This window comes from Coptis chinensis, chromosome 7 (genome assembly GCF_015680905.1).
Source record: "Coptis chinensis isolate HL-2020 chromosome 7, ASM1568090v1, whole genome shotgun sequence".
Taxonomy (NCBI): domain Eukaryota; kingdom Viridiplantae; phylum Streptophyta; class Magnoliopsida; order Ranunculales; family Ranunculaceae; genus Coptis; species Coptis chinensis.
In genome coordinates, this window is record NC_141462.1 from 3,642,045 (window position 1) to 3,656,914 (window position 14,870).

Consider the following 14,870-nt stretch of genomic DNA (forward strand, 5'->3'; position numbering starts at 1 on the left):
GAGAGCCCAACTGGTCCAAGAGGGAGTTGGTGTGTACTCACCCACTGACCCACCATGAGGTCTTGGGTTCGAGTCTTGTGGTGGCCTCCAGGACGCACCCCTCCGTGACAAAATGCCTTAACCAAAAATTAAAATAAAAAATAGACAATAGCAATGATTGTCAGAAACAGTAATGTTGCTATCATTCTAATATTAATTACACTTGTTACTTTAAGGTTGATGTTTGGTCCAATTAATTTGGAAGAAATAAGTTGGCTGTTGGGTGGTTTGACTTTGTTTAATTTGAAGTGTGAAGTGTGCAAGACCAAGATGCGCTAGTTCAGAGGATGCTGTTGCAATTAATTTCCATCAAATTTCTGCTTGATCGATTTTCCCATTCTCCCTGTTGTATCTTCCAATCTCATGCAGAATCTCCAGTAAAAACTCCAATACTCTTGAAAGGAAAAAGACATAACACAAGTTGTGAAACAAATTTGCTGTTCGTAAAGAGGATGCTACCTGCATAAGTTGACAAGCAAATACGTCACTGACCGTCATTTTTTCAATATCTTGACACTTCTTTATAAATTCGTCAAAAGGACAGGTCCTGCTGTTTGTAGACCAATGCCCTATAATGATGGGCAAGCCAAAGTGAGATCACCTAGCCCACTTGTTCTCTGCACATCAAATCCTTCTAAAATTTCCGTAGTATAACAACTGCAAAGAGTAAGAACTTTACTGTCGTGAAAAAGTGTTGAACAAAAAAAATCAAGCATGTGACTAGACTTATGAATGTGACAGATTTAGAGAAAAACTCAAATACAAAATTCTCCAATATAGAATGCAAACAACCCTAGTTATTAAGACCGTAGACGCTGAAGGTTCTTCAGCACCAAAGACATGGTTTAAACTTTGAAGTGGTGAGAGCGGATTTGAAGGGACTCGAGTAATCATAGCCTAAGACGGAATTATTTCAACATTTGAACAAGAAGAAAAAAGGGGCATTGATTAACTAAGATGGACTTCCATGTATACTCACGCAGTTTTGATGGTTTCAGCCAAGGTTCAAAATATCAACGATATATCCGATATATCGCCGATATATATCAGTATTTTGGTACACCGATATCGATATTTCCGATATATATCTACCGAATATAATACCCTTTTTTTCCAATATATATCGGAATTATATATATCGGAAATTCCGATATAAAAGTTTATATCACCGATATAATCGATATATCCGATATATATCATTTGACTTTTTGACAATTTTTTAATATAAATCCGATATTTCCAATATATTTTGATATATTTCCGATATATCCAATATTTCCGATATTTTAAATAGTTTAGACTGATCACCAAAAAAATGGATATATCCGATATATCCGATATATATCGGTTTTTGGGTACACCAATATATTCATCGATATCGATATTTTGAACCTTGGTTTCAGCTGCATCACAAGCATTTGGATCACCTTCCACTACATATATCAGCTTCTGAAGCCCACACCTCTACAAAATTTATTTCAAATGTGCAGTACACCGAGTTACATATAAGAAACCAGCAATTGCAGACATATAAACTTTTACTATTGATGCACAAGAAAAGTGTTTTTGCTTAAATATTGAAGTCAGTACACTAGTTACATTCAAGCAAAAGATCGATCATGGTCCTTTAAGTACTGAATAACTACGAGTATACAGACTAGATTTACACATATTCAACCAGGCTTACTACTTTTGTACTTCATGCAATGCAATGTAGTATAACAGCAATGCATTATATCTGATCTAATTCAGCGCAGCAAGTGACACGGTCTGTTACACATGTGGCATCATTCCTTTGCCTCAGATGGTTAATGCATATTTTGCAGATATTAAGGTATATGAAACAACTTATGAAATCTATAGCCTAATAGAAAACACAAATCACTAAACTAGCACAAGGAACAAAAGGAAATACAAAATTAACATTCCCAGGAGACGCGTGAAAACACTAAAACTGCACATCAACCTACTACATCACATGCTTACAGAGGAACAATGGCAACAAATACTAATAGAATGTATGATTAATTGGGGCAACTAAAATGCTCAAAGCCAAATATTCGCAAACATGTCAACAGTTATAACTTATAAAAACTATTGTCCGTTTTAGTACTCAGATAACTGACAAGTGACAACATATTCTTGATACTGATAGCAACTAATATATTAACTGGATAGTTACCACAAGTCTCAATTTCTGATCTCGATAGCGATTATCCTTCATTGAACAACATAAATCATCAACTCCCTTCCTTTCGACAATAAAATCAAGAACATACTCACTGCCAAGTTCTCTATGCCGAGCGATCCAGATTGCATCGCCAACGGGTAAGCGTCTAACTTGTAAAAGTATAGACTAAGGAGCTCCTACATTTCAGCGTACCATCTAAAAAACCAAAAATATATTTTTCATTCTTTCTTTTAATACTGAAACCTTTAATTTTCATTCTGAGGCCAGTAGCAAATGAGAATAAGAAAACATCTAGCTGCAATAGAATATATGTCACCCAAAAAGTAGGACCCCCAAATCACTCCAAACTAGAACAATTTCCAAAGCATACATGTATTTTATCTTTATCTCAACTTATATTGCACCACCATGTGTCCTCTGTTGTACTAAAGATGCAATGTGTAAATTAATTCGCAACAAGTGGTTGTGGTTGTGAAAAAGCTCCGATTCAGATCATCAAGGTCATATAGTAATGAATGTTACTATCCAAATTGAAAATTACTGCGTATCCTTGAACTTACAGACTTGTATCATATTTTCCATACAACTACTTAACAACTTCACTATAGTGTATCCTAGAGAAAATGTTATCAAATCCCCCTATTTTGTGTTTTATTTACCTGATAAATGTTCTCTCAAGATAACTTTCTGATTCAATTTACAACAAAACCTTTTATTCGTGCAATATTTTGGGAATACCACGAAACATAGACACACCGAATTCAACACTCAAAAAAGGTAAACCTTAGATAACATTTTATACCAGTGATACACAGAAATTACAGCTCAAATTCTTATGCAAAAACAACCAACTTTAGAAAAAGCTAAATAACTAGAAATATTGAGGATACATACTTCTAGTTGAATTTTGAACTCAATGCGTATGTTTTCAATAAGTTTCCTTGAACGGTGCCTGCATAAAATGAACCAAAATGAGGAAACTTAATCATCTATCAATCATGAAGAACAGTATAGTTGAACGTAGTCTGACAGCATTTAATTAAATTTGGATACAGAGAGGGAACAAATTGATGTGGTCGGAATGAAGAGAGCAATGCACGCAGAAAATTATATGATCCATGCACTTGCTAATTCATGCATCTATGGTTCAAGACGAGTCAGATGAGAATCAAATGATCATAACCAACCTAAAAAACATGTTCAGTGTCGAAGGAAAGAAACTAAATTTGATGAAGAAAAGGAAATCTTGCTACCAGTCCAACAGGATGTAGTTCTCTCATGTCTCACACTCCTACTCTATAAATATCCCAAAGTTCTTCATAAATCTATCAACAGATATTAGCTTCTACTTAATTGAGTTTAGCCCCACCTCTCTTTTCCCTCCTACCATATACTTCCACCTACTCCGAAGGCGTGTCTAACTAGTATTAAAGAAAAGACTTTCCATGAGTATAGTTTAGAAAACTGATTTGCACGTTTGTAGAGGAGTTAAAGGAGGAATCTAGAATCTACTGAGTTTTGATACATTCTTGATCCGATTAGATCTACTTCATTGCCAATCTGGCAATCAGATTAATAATCATCCTCATTCTTTTGGGTCATATAACCTAGATTTTTCCCAGAGATTTCACATTCCCCAATAACTTCAAAAGCTCCATTGAAGAGACAACACTTGTGGTCTTGCGGACATAGGTGAAGGCAATAATTAATAAATGTCACACAACACAAGCACACACAATAAATTCGCACGTATAGAATATTACGAAATGATAATTGCACAACATAAAGACCCAAATACCTGTCTCCACAAGATACTAAAATGAAGATGATACTAACCCCTTATTACTGTTGACGAACTGTTCTCTGTCATCCAGAATCAATATCACTTCATACACATCCCCAAATCTCTCCCCAAGTCTCAGAGGTGGCACCATTAAGACATTTGTATTGGCATGTGTAGCATCATGAGCCAATGAATTATGTATTGGATTACTCTGGAACATAAATGGAAAAAAAATAAAATAAAAAATAATTCAACCAACTGTCTCTCATCCAAAGAAAAGGATTCAACAAAATCTCAAGAACTTATTGTACTTTTCGACCACATAAAGTATTTTCATTTAAAACACTTACTGACGATGAGCAAGCTCGTACGGTGAAAGAGCACTGCGCAGAATCAGCAGAACTTGAACTATCTAAACCATGGCGAGCACCTTCAGATGAAATTCTAACATTTTCTTCCAGAACATTGCCTCCTCTACCTGAATAAAACAAGCTTGTGTTAGTATAGATTATAAATTTTTGTGAAGGAAATGTCCTGATCCCGAAAAGTGACATACCAGTATTCTTTACATTGTTGAAATTTAAAGTTGCATGAGGATCTTTCCCTCTAGTTCTTTTACCAGCTGGAAGTAAAACGTCCACTCGATCTTCCTGAGGATGATGTATAGAAGCACGTAAAAGTAAAGAAACATCCTTTGAGTATCTCTGCGAAATTTTTTGTAAAGACTACAACACACTTAATTTGATAGGCTTATAAAGTTATAAGTAAATGCAGGATCGAAAGGACCAGATAAAAGCCACAACAAACTTAATACGTTTATATACAATTGAATATTTCAATATAGAGTAAAAGTACGACAGCAAAAACTTCACCAATGGTCCCACCAGGCGGATGCTATTAAACAGAATCAATGGTATTTCACATATTCTCGTCTAAAATATTTGATTGCTCAAAGGTCAACTATCATACATTTAAATTGATCATAATTTTACGGAGACAAATAATAAGTTGTTCTCAAGATTCAGATATGACAGACTACTTCAAAAAAGACATGCATACAGAAGAGAATCAGATTTTACCTTCTCAAGTGAATTGCTTGGTACAGCCACCGATTTCTTTTGTCTACTCATATTGACAGGGATTGCCATTTCACAAGACATATCAGGATCACTCTCCGAAACTGACGCATTTTGAATATCTTTACTTTGAAAGTTTCCAATTGTGTCTGAATGATCAACAGAATCAGCTAAACCAGACTGTATGAACTGGTGTTACAACCTCTAATCTCACAAGTCTCTCTCTCGTCTTTCACCTCTCTTTTTTCTCTCCTCTTTTTCTTTTTCTCCCCTCTCTTTTTGTCTCACCTCTCTCCTTTTATCCCCCTCTCTCCTCCATGATCTCTCCTCCTTCCACGTATCGCGGCAGTTACCTTGCAGTTACGGTTCTGCTCTCCATCTCTCCACGTCTCGCAGCAGTTCCAGAACCGTTGGGATACCGCGGATCTGATCTTGTGCAACCTGTCTCCCCCAGCTATACCGCATCCGGTCCCATTGTTACCACTAACCTCCTATGTCATGTATACGTCCTATATAGATGCCCTCTCTTGGTCGTATTGATGGTCCGCGAACAACAATGGGGCCGAGAACTAACCGGTCTCATTTCATACCCCTTTCTTGGAACACTTCTCTTTCCGGACCTTCCCACTCGTCTATCTTCTTCTTTCCCTAGCGGCGTGCTCCATGAACGTGCTTCCTCTATCTTGCCACTGAAATACGGTCCAAGCATCGCCCTCGTTTCTTGTCCCTTCAAAAATCGAGAATATCGTCGTGGTCCCCATTTCCTTGGTCCTTTGTTGGTTAATACCATTATGTCCCCTATAGAGGCCCTTCAAATCCACCGCTCAAATCTCTCTCTTCTCTCAAAAACTCTCATAAACGTCTATTCTAACCCTCACCATCTCTTCAAATTCCCTTTCTTCAAACTCTTCCCTCATCGTCCCTTCATCATTTTTCTTCAATAGCTCCAAAGATAGTTTGGTTTCGCCCTCCATAGCTTTGGCCCTCTCTCCTAGTTACAAGTTTGTCTTCCCCTAAAACATCTCACCTTTTCTTTTCCTCTCATTATTTGTGTATTCACTATTTTTGGAAGGTTTGCTTCCATCGGTTTCTTCTTTTTCTAAGATTTTAGCATCTATCTTTTTGTAAACTTCCTCTTATTATTGTTTCCATTATGTCTTCATCGAATGTGAGGCAATCTCCTCCACCCAATCCTCCTACACCAAATCGTGAATCTGATCCTCTACACCTAGATCTAGCCCGCGACTCCGGACCGATCCGAGTCCCCGACCGATTCTACCGATCCCACCGGGTCCATTCCATCTACCTTTGGAAGGAAACCTTCTCTGCCTCCACCGCCGCCTTACTACCGCGGACCCAATCTAGATGCCGTTAAAGCCGCTTTATGGCATACCTAGTGACATTATTCTTGAACACGTTAATGCGGTGTCACCCATTTTCCTCACTTGGTACCACCCGGTTATCTTGTTTAATCTTGTCGCCTTCCTTCACTTCAAAAAATTTTGTTGAAAAGATAGCGGGTCCAACCTAATTTTCGTTCCTTTCTGACTTTCCTTGGCGTCGGTCTCAGAACCATTTCAACATTCCTCCGTGCCAAGGCATAGGTAACTTCGGCGTGTTATGTATGCAAACCAATCACTACAATGTGACTCACTCCCCAAAATCCAACTCCGCGATATCCTCGCCCCCACTTCTATATAAAAAGCACTAAACTGGGGAGTGTGGGATATCAATCATACGCACTTTCGTCCACAAAAGAAGTCTTTCCTTCTTCACATCACCACTTCTCACAAGGTGTGGCACCAAACTACCTTTTTATGTGTCCGTTTTTATCCGCCTGACCTCCAACCGAAGTTTCTCTCGAGGCATCTCCATTTCCTAACAAGTGGTAAGTAATCCGTTTTTAGTCGCGGTATTTATATCTCACTTGTCGTTAACTTGTCTTTATTCTTGGTGATGTAGGTTGGAGACCTGATTCGCGATCCCAGATGTACAACGGTGTTTACTCGAAATTTTCCAATCCTCCGATCCTACTAGGGAGTGCCCAAGTCATAAGTCCTCGGCATTGATCCGGAAAAAGCCACTCCTCTCTTACTTGACCCTTCTTTAAAAGACATTGGCAAATACCAAGGCCCCTCTATCGTCTGCCCCCCCAAAGAAAAAGAAAGCCCAAACCATCCCCACCTCAAAAAAAGAAAGCTTAATATGGCCTACAAGTCTTTCAACTATACCACCAAAATCTCTCATTCACGGCGGTTGCGTGGCGTGCGCTGCGGCTAAAACTAAGACTACTACCCAATTTCGATAGAGCTTTAATCTTTCAGACTCCGGTGTGGCTGGAGTGGGAGGACGATTTTGTCCATACTTCGCCCGCTTCTTCGCTACTAAAATGGACGTGAACAAGTACAAGCTTTGGGACCTTCAAACCCTTCGACTCGATGGAGATGCTCTGCTCGAGGTGTCCAACAAGAGCCTTCCCACCAAAAGGGCTAAAATTTCTTCCGCCAGTAAACTTTCTCCTCCACCTACCATTGGCCCTGATGAACCTCCGTGATGCGCTATATCTTCTCGCCGCCCCGACAACTAGTCTTCTTCGGTGGTCCTTTAACATCCGCCCCGTCGAGTGTGGCATCCCAAGTTCAAGGCTAGGGATCGCGATGTCACTACGAGACTTCGGCTTTGGAAAATCCAAATTGCCGCCTCCTTATTTTTCAAATGCTCTCTCATCTCCCCGGGATCAAGCTTATGGAGATTCTAGTACCGTTGCTTCCCATAGGGCCTCCATTTCGAAATTTGGATGGGAAAAGGTATGTGTTATTGACTCTATTGCTCATAATCTTTTGTGTCCTGACTTCGTTGCTTCATATCTCTTGTGCAACCCTTTAACCCAATATGTCTCTGCAGCTAAGTCTAGATATCGGCTATGTCTTTGCGTGGCCAAAGACCGACCGTGGAGAACTTGGAGACGGCTAAGCGGGGAGATACATGGCCCCGATGGCTGGAAAGCAAAGTATGCCAAGCTGGAGAAGGATAGGGATGAATTGCGGATCAAGGCAGTCAAGATCCATAAGGAGCTCCAGGTGGCTGAGGACAAGCACCGCGACTATGTAGCGGGGGTCAATTCTAAAATGGAAAGCCTCAAAGAAAACGAGAGACTTGCCACTCAAGCTGCTGTAGATAAGGCCGTCAATGAGGCCGCGGATCGATTCAGGAGCCTCGCTGCAAAGAAGATTGCACGGGAATTAAAACAATAGCTTGATCATTTCGGTAATTGCTGAGCAGACTTCTCCCAAATACCACACTCGCTTGCGGAGATTCACCGCCCTTGGTATCCCCAACCGTGCATCTTGAAGCTGCCGAGACGCCTACCCGACCCGGCGACTCTATGACCAGCGTTGACCGACTTCACCACCCGAACCGGAACCGACGAAGAAAGCGCAAAGATGACTGTTAAAATGAAAATGAGAATACTTCTCTTGAAGAACCGACTACTAATCCTCAACAGTGACTTATGTCGGATTTCTTTCTTTGCCGATGCCTTTGGATTTGTAATATACTTTGAACAATTATTGTGTGTTTGTGAGAAACAATGTCTTTTGTGCTTCATCGAGATATTACTATTGTGTAGTATTTGCCTTGTACTCTTTTTGCATTATAATTTATTATCTGTCATACTTCTATATCGGCATATTTCTACTTCATTATGCATTGGAGCCATTGAGCTATATGGTATCTTGACTTAGTCTTTTTTTCATTTGCATTTGCAAACTCGGTTAGCGTAACATTAGCTAGGGTCGCCCCCATGTATTCGGACGTACAGTTGGCGACGGCCTACCCCCTGTTTTTTTTTTTAACAGCTGTGAAGCTACTCAGGGTTGCCTCCAGTTTGATTCGGACATGAAGTCCGCGAAGGGCTCTTCCCCCCCGCACTCTCCATTTGTATAGCCGTGAAGCTATTCAGGGTTGCCCCCAGTTTGATTCAGACACGAAGTCTGCGAAGGGCTCTTCCCCCCCGCACTCTCTATTTGCATAGCCGTGAAGCTAGTCAGGGTTGCCTCCAGTTTAATTTGAACATAAAGTCCGCCGAAGGAATCTTCCCCGCTCTCTCTATTTGTATAGCTGTGAAGCTAGTTAGGGTTGCCCCCAGTTTGATTCGGACATGAAGTCCGCGAAGGGCTCGTCCCCGCAATCTCTATTTGTATAGCTGTGAAGCTAGTTAGGGTTGCCCCGTTAATTTGATTTGGACATGAAGTCCGCGAAGGGCTCTTCCCCCCCGCAATCTCTAATTGTTGCGAAGGGCTCTTCCCCCTCGCTCTCTCTATTTGCATAGCCGTGAAGCTAGTCAGGGTTGCCCCGAGTTTGATTCGGATATAAAGTCCGCGAAGGGCTCTTCCCCCCCGCTCTCTTCATTTGTATAGCTGTGAAGCTAGTTAGGGTTGCCCCCAGTTTGATTCGGACACGAAGTCCGCGAAGGGCTCTTCCCCCCCGCTCTCTTCATTTGTACAGTTATGAAGCTAGTTAGGGTTGCCCCCAGTTTGATTTGGACATGAAGTCCGCGAAGGGCTCGTCCCCCCCGCTCTATCTTGCTGTATAGCTGTGAAGCTTGACAGAATAGTTATATTTACCCTTTATTTTATTCTATTATCTACTTATAACTCGTTTGGAAGAAGTGCTTGTTTATATCATAATCATAAAAATAAACAATACAGATAATATGCTATAAAAAACGAAAAGATTAAAGAAAGGTCCTAGACATGGAACTTTTTCAGCATTCTGATATTCCACGGTTTGTCTATCTTTTCTCCTGCTGTAGTCTGTAATCCATAAGTTCTAGATGTACCCTTTTTACTGATGACATATGGACCTTCCCAGTTTGGCCCCAACTTTCCGTCATTTTCTTTCTTGGTGGCTGGAGTAACACGTCGCAGCACATAGTCACCCACTTTGAAATTCCGTGGCTTCACTCGTTTATCATATTATCTCTGCAGAGTCCGATGGTATTCCTCCAACCGGATACGGGCTATCTGTCTTTTTTCTTCCACAACATTCAAATTCGCGGCTAATATTTTCTCATTCAGGCCGCTTTCCACCGCTTTCGTTCTTGTTGTGGACTCTATCATCTCTACTGGTATGACGGCTTCTACTCCGTACGCCATTGTGAACGGTGATTCATTAGTGGATGTTCTTGGTGTAGTTTGGTATGCCCACAACACATGAGGTAAGTGTTCAGCCCATGCTCCCTTCCACTCCTCTAGTTTTTTCTTAAGGTTATCCATGATGACTTTGTTTGAAGCCTCGGCCTGTCCATTCCCTTCCGGATTGTAGGGGGTTGAGAACCCTTGCTTCACTTTGAATGCGTGAAGGAATTTTCGGACTTTCTTACCAGTAAACTGTGTCCCATTATCCGCTATTATTGTATGTGGCAATCCAAACCTGCAAATGATATTCTCCCATAGGAATTTGATCACATTTTCTTCCTTGACCTGTTGCAACGCCACGCCCTCAACCCACTTGGTAAAATAATCTGTTGCCGCTAACATAAACCTCCTTTTACCGCTTGCCATGGGCAGCGGTCCAACTATATCCATTGCCCACATGGCGACGGCCACACGCGACGCTGAGCACACATCGTAACGGCTCGGCCGGGCGAATCAGCCGGTGCAAACCTCGGCATTTTATGATCTTTTGGCATATTCTGTGGCATCTCTCTTCATGTGTGGCCAAAAATATCCCTGAGAGAGCAATCGGTGTGTGGTTGTTCGCCCCGCTGAATGACTTCCACAATCCCCGTCGTGCACTTCGGCCAGCAGTTCCTGAACATGCGGCGGCCCTATACATTTTAACATTGGTCCTCCGAAACTTCTCCTATACAGGTTCCCCTCTACTAGAGTGTATCTTTGGCTCATCTGTTCCATTCTACGTCTCTCCTGTGTGTTTTCAATCTCTACCCCCATCAGGAAAGTCTTGATGGGGGCTATCCAATCAGGATCAATCTCGGTGGTAAGACAAACATACTTTCCTTCCGCGGTACTGTGCTTGTCCAACACCCTTATTTCAATAGATCGCCCCTCCGAACCTGGTAATACCGCCGCAACATAAGCTAATGCATCGGCATGTTTATTTTCTCCGCGATTTAAATGGGTAAATTTGATCTTACTGAATTTGCTCGTTTTCCTTTGTAGGACTTCCAAGTATCTTGTCATCCTCGGGCAGCGAGCCACAAAACCCCCATTCACTTGGCACACCACCAGGTTAGAATCAGAGTAAACAGATAATTCCCTCACGCCCAGATCTTGCGCCAAATCTAGACCCGCTATCACAGCTTCATACTCTGATTCATTATTTGAAGCCGCGAACCCCAGTTTCATTGACAACTCCAGCCTAGTATTCTCCGGGGTTACCAGGACTACGCCTATTTCGTTCCCTGTATCCGTAGCAGAGCCATCCGCGAAAACTCTCCATCCATTCCGGGCATCCCATGGGTCCAGTGGGTCGTGGTTAGTCTCTCCTTCGTGGTCCATTACCATCTCCTCACCCCACGTTGGGTCCTCGGCTGGGAACTCTGCCAATACCTCCGCCATTGCTTGTGCTTTTTCCGCGGTTCTCATTTGGTACTGAATTTCATAGCAACTCAGCATTACCTCCCATTTTAGCATTCTTCCTGACCTTTCTGCCCTCAAGGCCTGCTTGAGAGGCAGATTTGTTATTACTACCACTGAGTGTGCCTCGAAATAAGGTTTCAACTTTAGGGCAGAAAATACCAAAGCCAAAGCATATTTCTCAATTCGGCTGTATCGGGTCTTTGCTTCTAATATGGTCTTGCTTTGAAAGTACAATGGCTTTTCTACTTTGTCAACCATGCGCACCAAGACCGAACTCACCGCGTACTCCGAAACACCCAAATACAAATATAGTGTTTCCCCCTGTTCCGGTCGCAACAATAAAGGCGCTTTCCCTAGATAACTCTTCAACTCTTGGAAGGCTTCTTCACATTCCGCGGTTCACTCGAAGTCTTGTGATTTCCTTAATAATCGATATAGTGGTCGACATTTATCCGATGACTTTGAAATGAATCGGTTAAGTGCCGCTACTCTCCCTGCTAAGCTTTGCACCTCCTTCACATTCTGAGGGGACGACATTTCTATCAGCGATTTTATCTGTTCAGGATTTGCTTCTATACCGCGGTGTGTAACTATGTAACCCAAGAACTTTCCAGAAGTTACCCCAAAAGTACACTTCTCGGGGTTGAGTTTCAGTTTATGTTCCTGCAGTATATGAAAGGTTTCCTGAAGACCTTCCAAGTGTTCCTCCTCCGACATGCTCTTTTCCACCATATCATCAATATATATCTCCATCCCCTTCCTAATCTTCCCTTGAAACATTTTTTCTCCTAATCTTTGGAATGTCGCCCCCACATTTTTCAAACCAAAGGGCATCCTGGTGTAACAGTACGTGCTACCCTCCACCACGAACGTGGTCTTTTCCTGATCCGGGACGTCCATGAAAGAGCGACCTGATTATACCCCATGGACGCGTCCATGAAAGAGAACACTTTGAACCCTGCGCAGTTCGTCCCCACTAACTTCGTCCACCCGCGGCATCGGGTAACAATCCTTTGGGCACTCCTTGTTCACATCCGTGAAGTCAACACACATCCTGACCTTACCATTCTTTTTCGTGACCGCGACTATGTTAGACAACCATTCTGTGTATTCGACCTCCCTTATTATCCCCCCCTTTCAATCGTGCCACCTCCTCCGAATATAGCCTCGGGATATTTGGGGCGTAAACTTCTCATTTTTGTCTAACCGCTTGGCACTTTCATTCATGTGCAAATGGTGACATGCAAACTCTGGGTCTAAACCCGCGATATCCTCAATCGCCCACGCGAACACACTTGAATTCTCTGTCAAGAATTGCACTAGCTTCTTTTTCCATTCTTCGGGCAAATCAGTCCCTATGGATGTAAATTTCTCTTCAACTTCCACTCCCAAGTTCACTACTTCAATCGCATCCAATGTCTTCGGTCCCAACGGCGGCTCGCACCTTTTTCTCATTGCCACTTCCTGTAATTGCTACGCGAGTCCTTGTTCCTGTGATGGCCCTTTCTCCTTTGTACCTCGGACGAAACTCTTCACCGTGATCTGCTGGATGTTTTGCGCTGCCACTTGATCCCCCCTGATTTCATATGTTCCCCCATTGGTGGGGAAGCGGATCACTTGGTAATATGTCGATGGAATGGCTTTCATTTCGTGAATCCATTTTCTTCCTAAAATTGCATTATATTTGCGCGCGCAGTCCACCACCATGAATCTAGTGAATACCGCCGACTGCGATCAGCGGCGCAGTAACTTCCCCTATGGGCTCGTCATACCGCCGTTGAACCCATACAAATTGGTTTGAGGAACCTTCAATCGTGGTTCTTTGTCGATGTTCATCTCCTCCATGGCCCTTTAAACAACAAATCAACTCAATCGCCGCAGCCTATCAACACCCTCCTAACTAGATAATTCCCCATTGCTATGGTAATTACCAAGGTGTCCTCATCGCGGCGTAATTATCGGCTTCAAATCTTTTGGGGTGAACATAATGATCCCGTCGGCCGTCAGCGGCTCCGCCAAACTAACACGCGGTACACTCACCACCTCATTCACCGCCGGAGGCTTGCGTCTTCCTTACTTTGTCCCTCGTGTGCATTCCTCCCCGAGTCTCTCCACTAAATATGACATTGATCGTACCCAAAATTCGGGCGGCACTCTATCGGTTTGACGCGACCTCAAATACAAACTCTCCGAAAGCATTCCTTTTTCAATCATCCTCTCTACTAACCATTTCAAGGCATAACATTCGCTCGGTGGCATGGTTTTAGATTTGATGATACCGCAAAATGGTTTCCCTTCTATCTCCCTCGATACTTCCACGCCCCTCATAACTTTGGTGCTCCTTAATTGGAGTCAAGATTTCCTCTAATGGTCGGTTAAGAGGAGTCCGCTCCATTTCGCAGTATGGCATTCTCTCTCGCACCTCTCTCTTCGCCCGATCAAGTGTTCTCTCTAGCCCTCGTTTCTCCCCTCTGTAAGATCCTCTTTCTCTGTCCTCTATTCTATCTTTACCCCTTCGATCATCTTTCTCAACCTCCCCGTGACCGCCTTTCCGAACTCTTCTGTTCCTTTGCCGTTCTCGCATTATATCCTCATATCGTATGTATTTCTCTACCTTCGGGTATAGGATATGCAACGTAGTAATTTCAATCTTAGACACAGACTCATGAACTCTGGTTCCCGATCTCAAACCATGCTGGAAGGCTATGACCGCCGTATGTTCATCCAGATTTTCCACTCTCAGTTCTCTTCCTTGAATCTGCATAAAAACTCCCTCAATGATTCCGCGGCTCTTTGCTTAATGTTGAATATGGCCGCGATATCAACCACCCTTCTCTTCTGGTGAATGAAATGATCAACAAAGGCGCGTTCCTTTATGCTCCGCGAAGCCAACCGATAATACCAAACAGGGGCTCCCCTTAAAAATTTGGCCGGAACATCATACAACGAAGCCCATCATACTTATTCTCTTGCCATAACGGCATCTGTTGCCGAAAGTGATGCAAATGATAAGTAGGGTCTCCTTTCCCATCATACCGTTCAAACCTGGGCTGAGAAAACCTCTTAGGTACTTCGGAATTCCATATTGAATCTGCCAGCGGATTTTTGTTGAGGCTCGCCACCTCCTTCTGCGCTGCGCTCTGGTTCACTCTTTCTGCTACGCGATTCACTTCCCGATC

The 14,870-nt window shown here is 42.5% G+C and overlaps 2 protein-coding genes across 6 annotated transcripts; both read right to left on the bottom strand.

Annotated features, from left to right (window-relative positions):
• Window positions 1–117: 117 nt before the first annotated feature.
• On the bottom strand, window positions 118–5,392 carry LOC147485297 (crossover junction endonuclease MUS81-like). 5 transcript variants are annotated; one of them, XR_015200727.1, is made up of 7 exons: window positions 5,093–5,383; window positions 4,570–4,663; window positions 4,364–4,491; window positions 4,067–4,224; window positions 3,125–3,182; window positions 2,222–2,425; window positions 636–696 (listed from the first exon to the last, which is right to left on the bottom strand). XR_015200727.1 is itself a non-coding variant. In XM_086569872.1 (7 exons), the coding sequence occupies exons 1-7, from the start codon at window positions 5,171–5,173 to the stop codon at window positions 1,015–1,017; spliced, it is 603 nt and encodes a 200-aa protein (XP_086425998.1). In that variant the 5' UTR covers window positions 5,174–5,387; the 3' UTR covers window positions 731–1,014. The 5 variants fall into 5 exon arrangements, 4 of the variants coding, with proteins under 4 accessions (XP_086425999.1, XP_086425997.1, XP_086425998.1 ...); XM_086569872.1 differs by lacking the exons at window positions 636–696; window positions 2,222–2,425 and adding exons at window positions 731–1,028; window positions 1,434–1,503 and having other exon boundaries at window positions 5,093–5,387; XM_086569873.1 differs by lacking the exon at window positions 2,222–2,425 and having other exon boundaries at window positions 118–696; window positions 5,093–5,386.
• A 5,372-nt stretch (window positions 5,393–10,764) lies between these two features.
• LOC147485298 (uncharacterized) lies at window positions 10,765–11,949 on the bottom strand. The gene has a single exon (XM_086573509.1). It carries the CDS (start codon window positions 11,947–11,949, stop codon window positions 10,765–10,767), a length of 1,185 nt encoding a protein of 394 aa, XP_086429635.1.
• Between the last annotated feature and the right edge of the window lie 2,921 nt (window positions 11,950–14,870).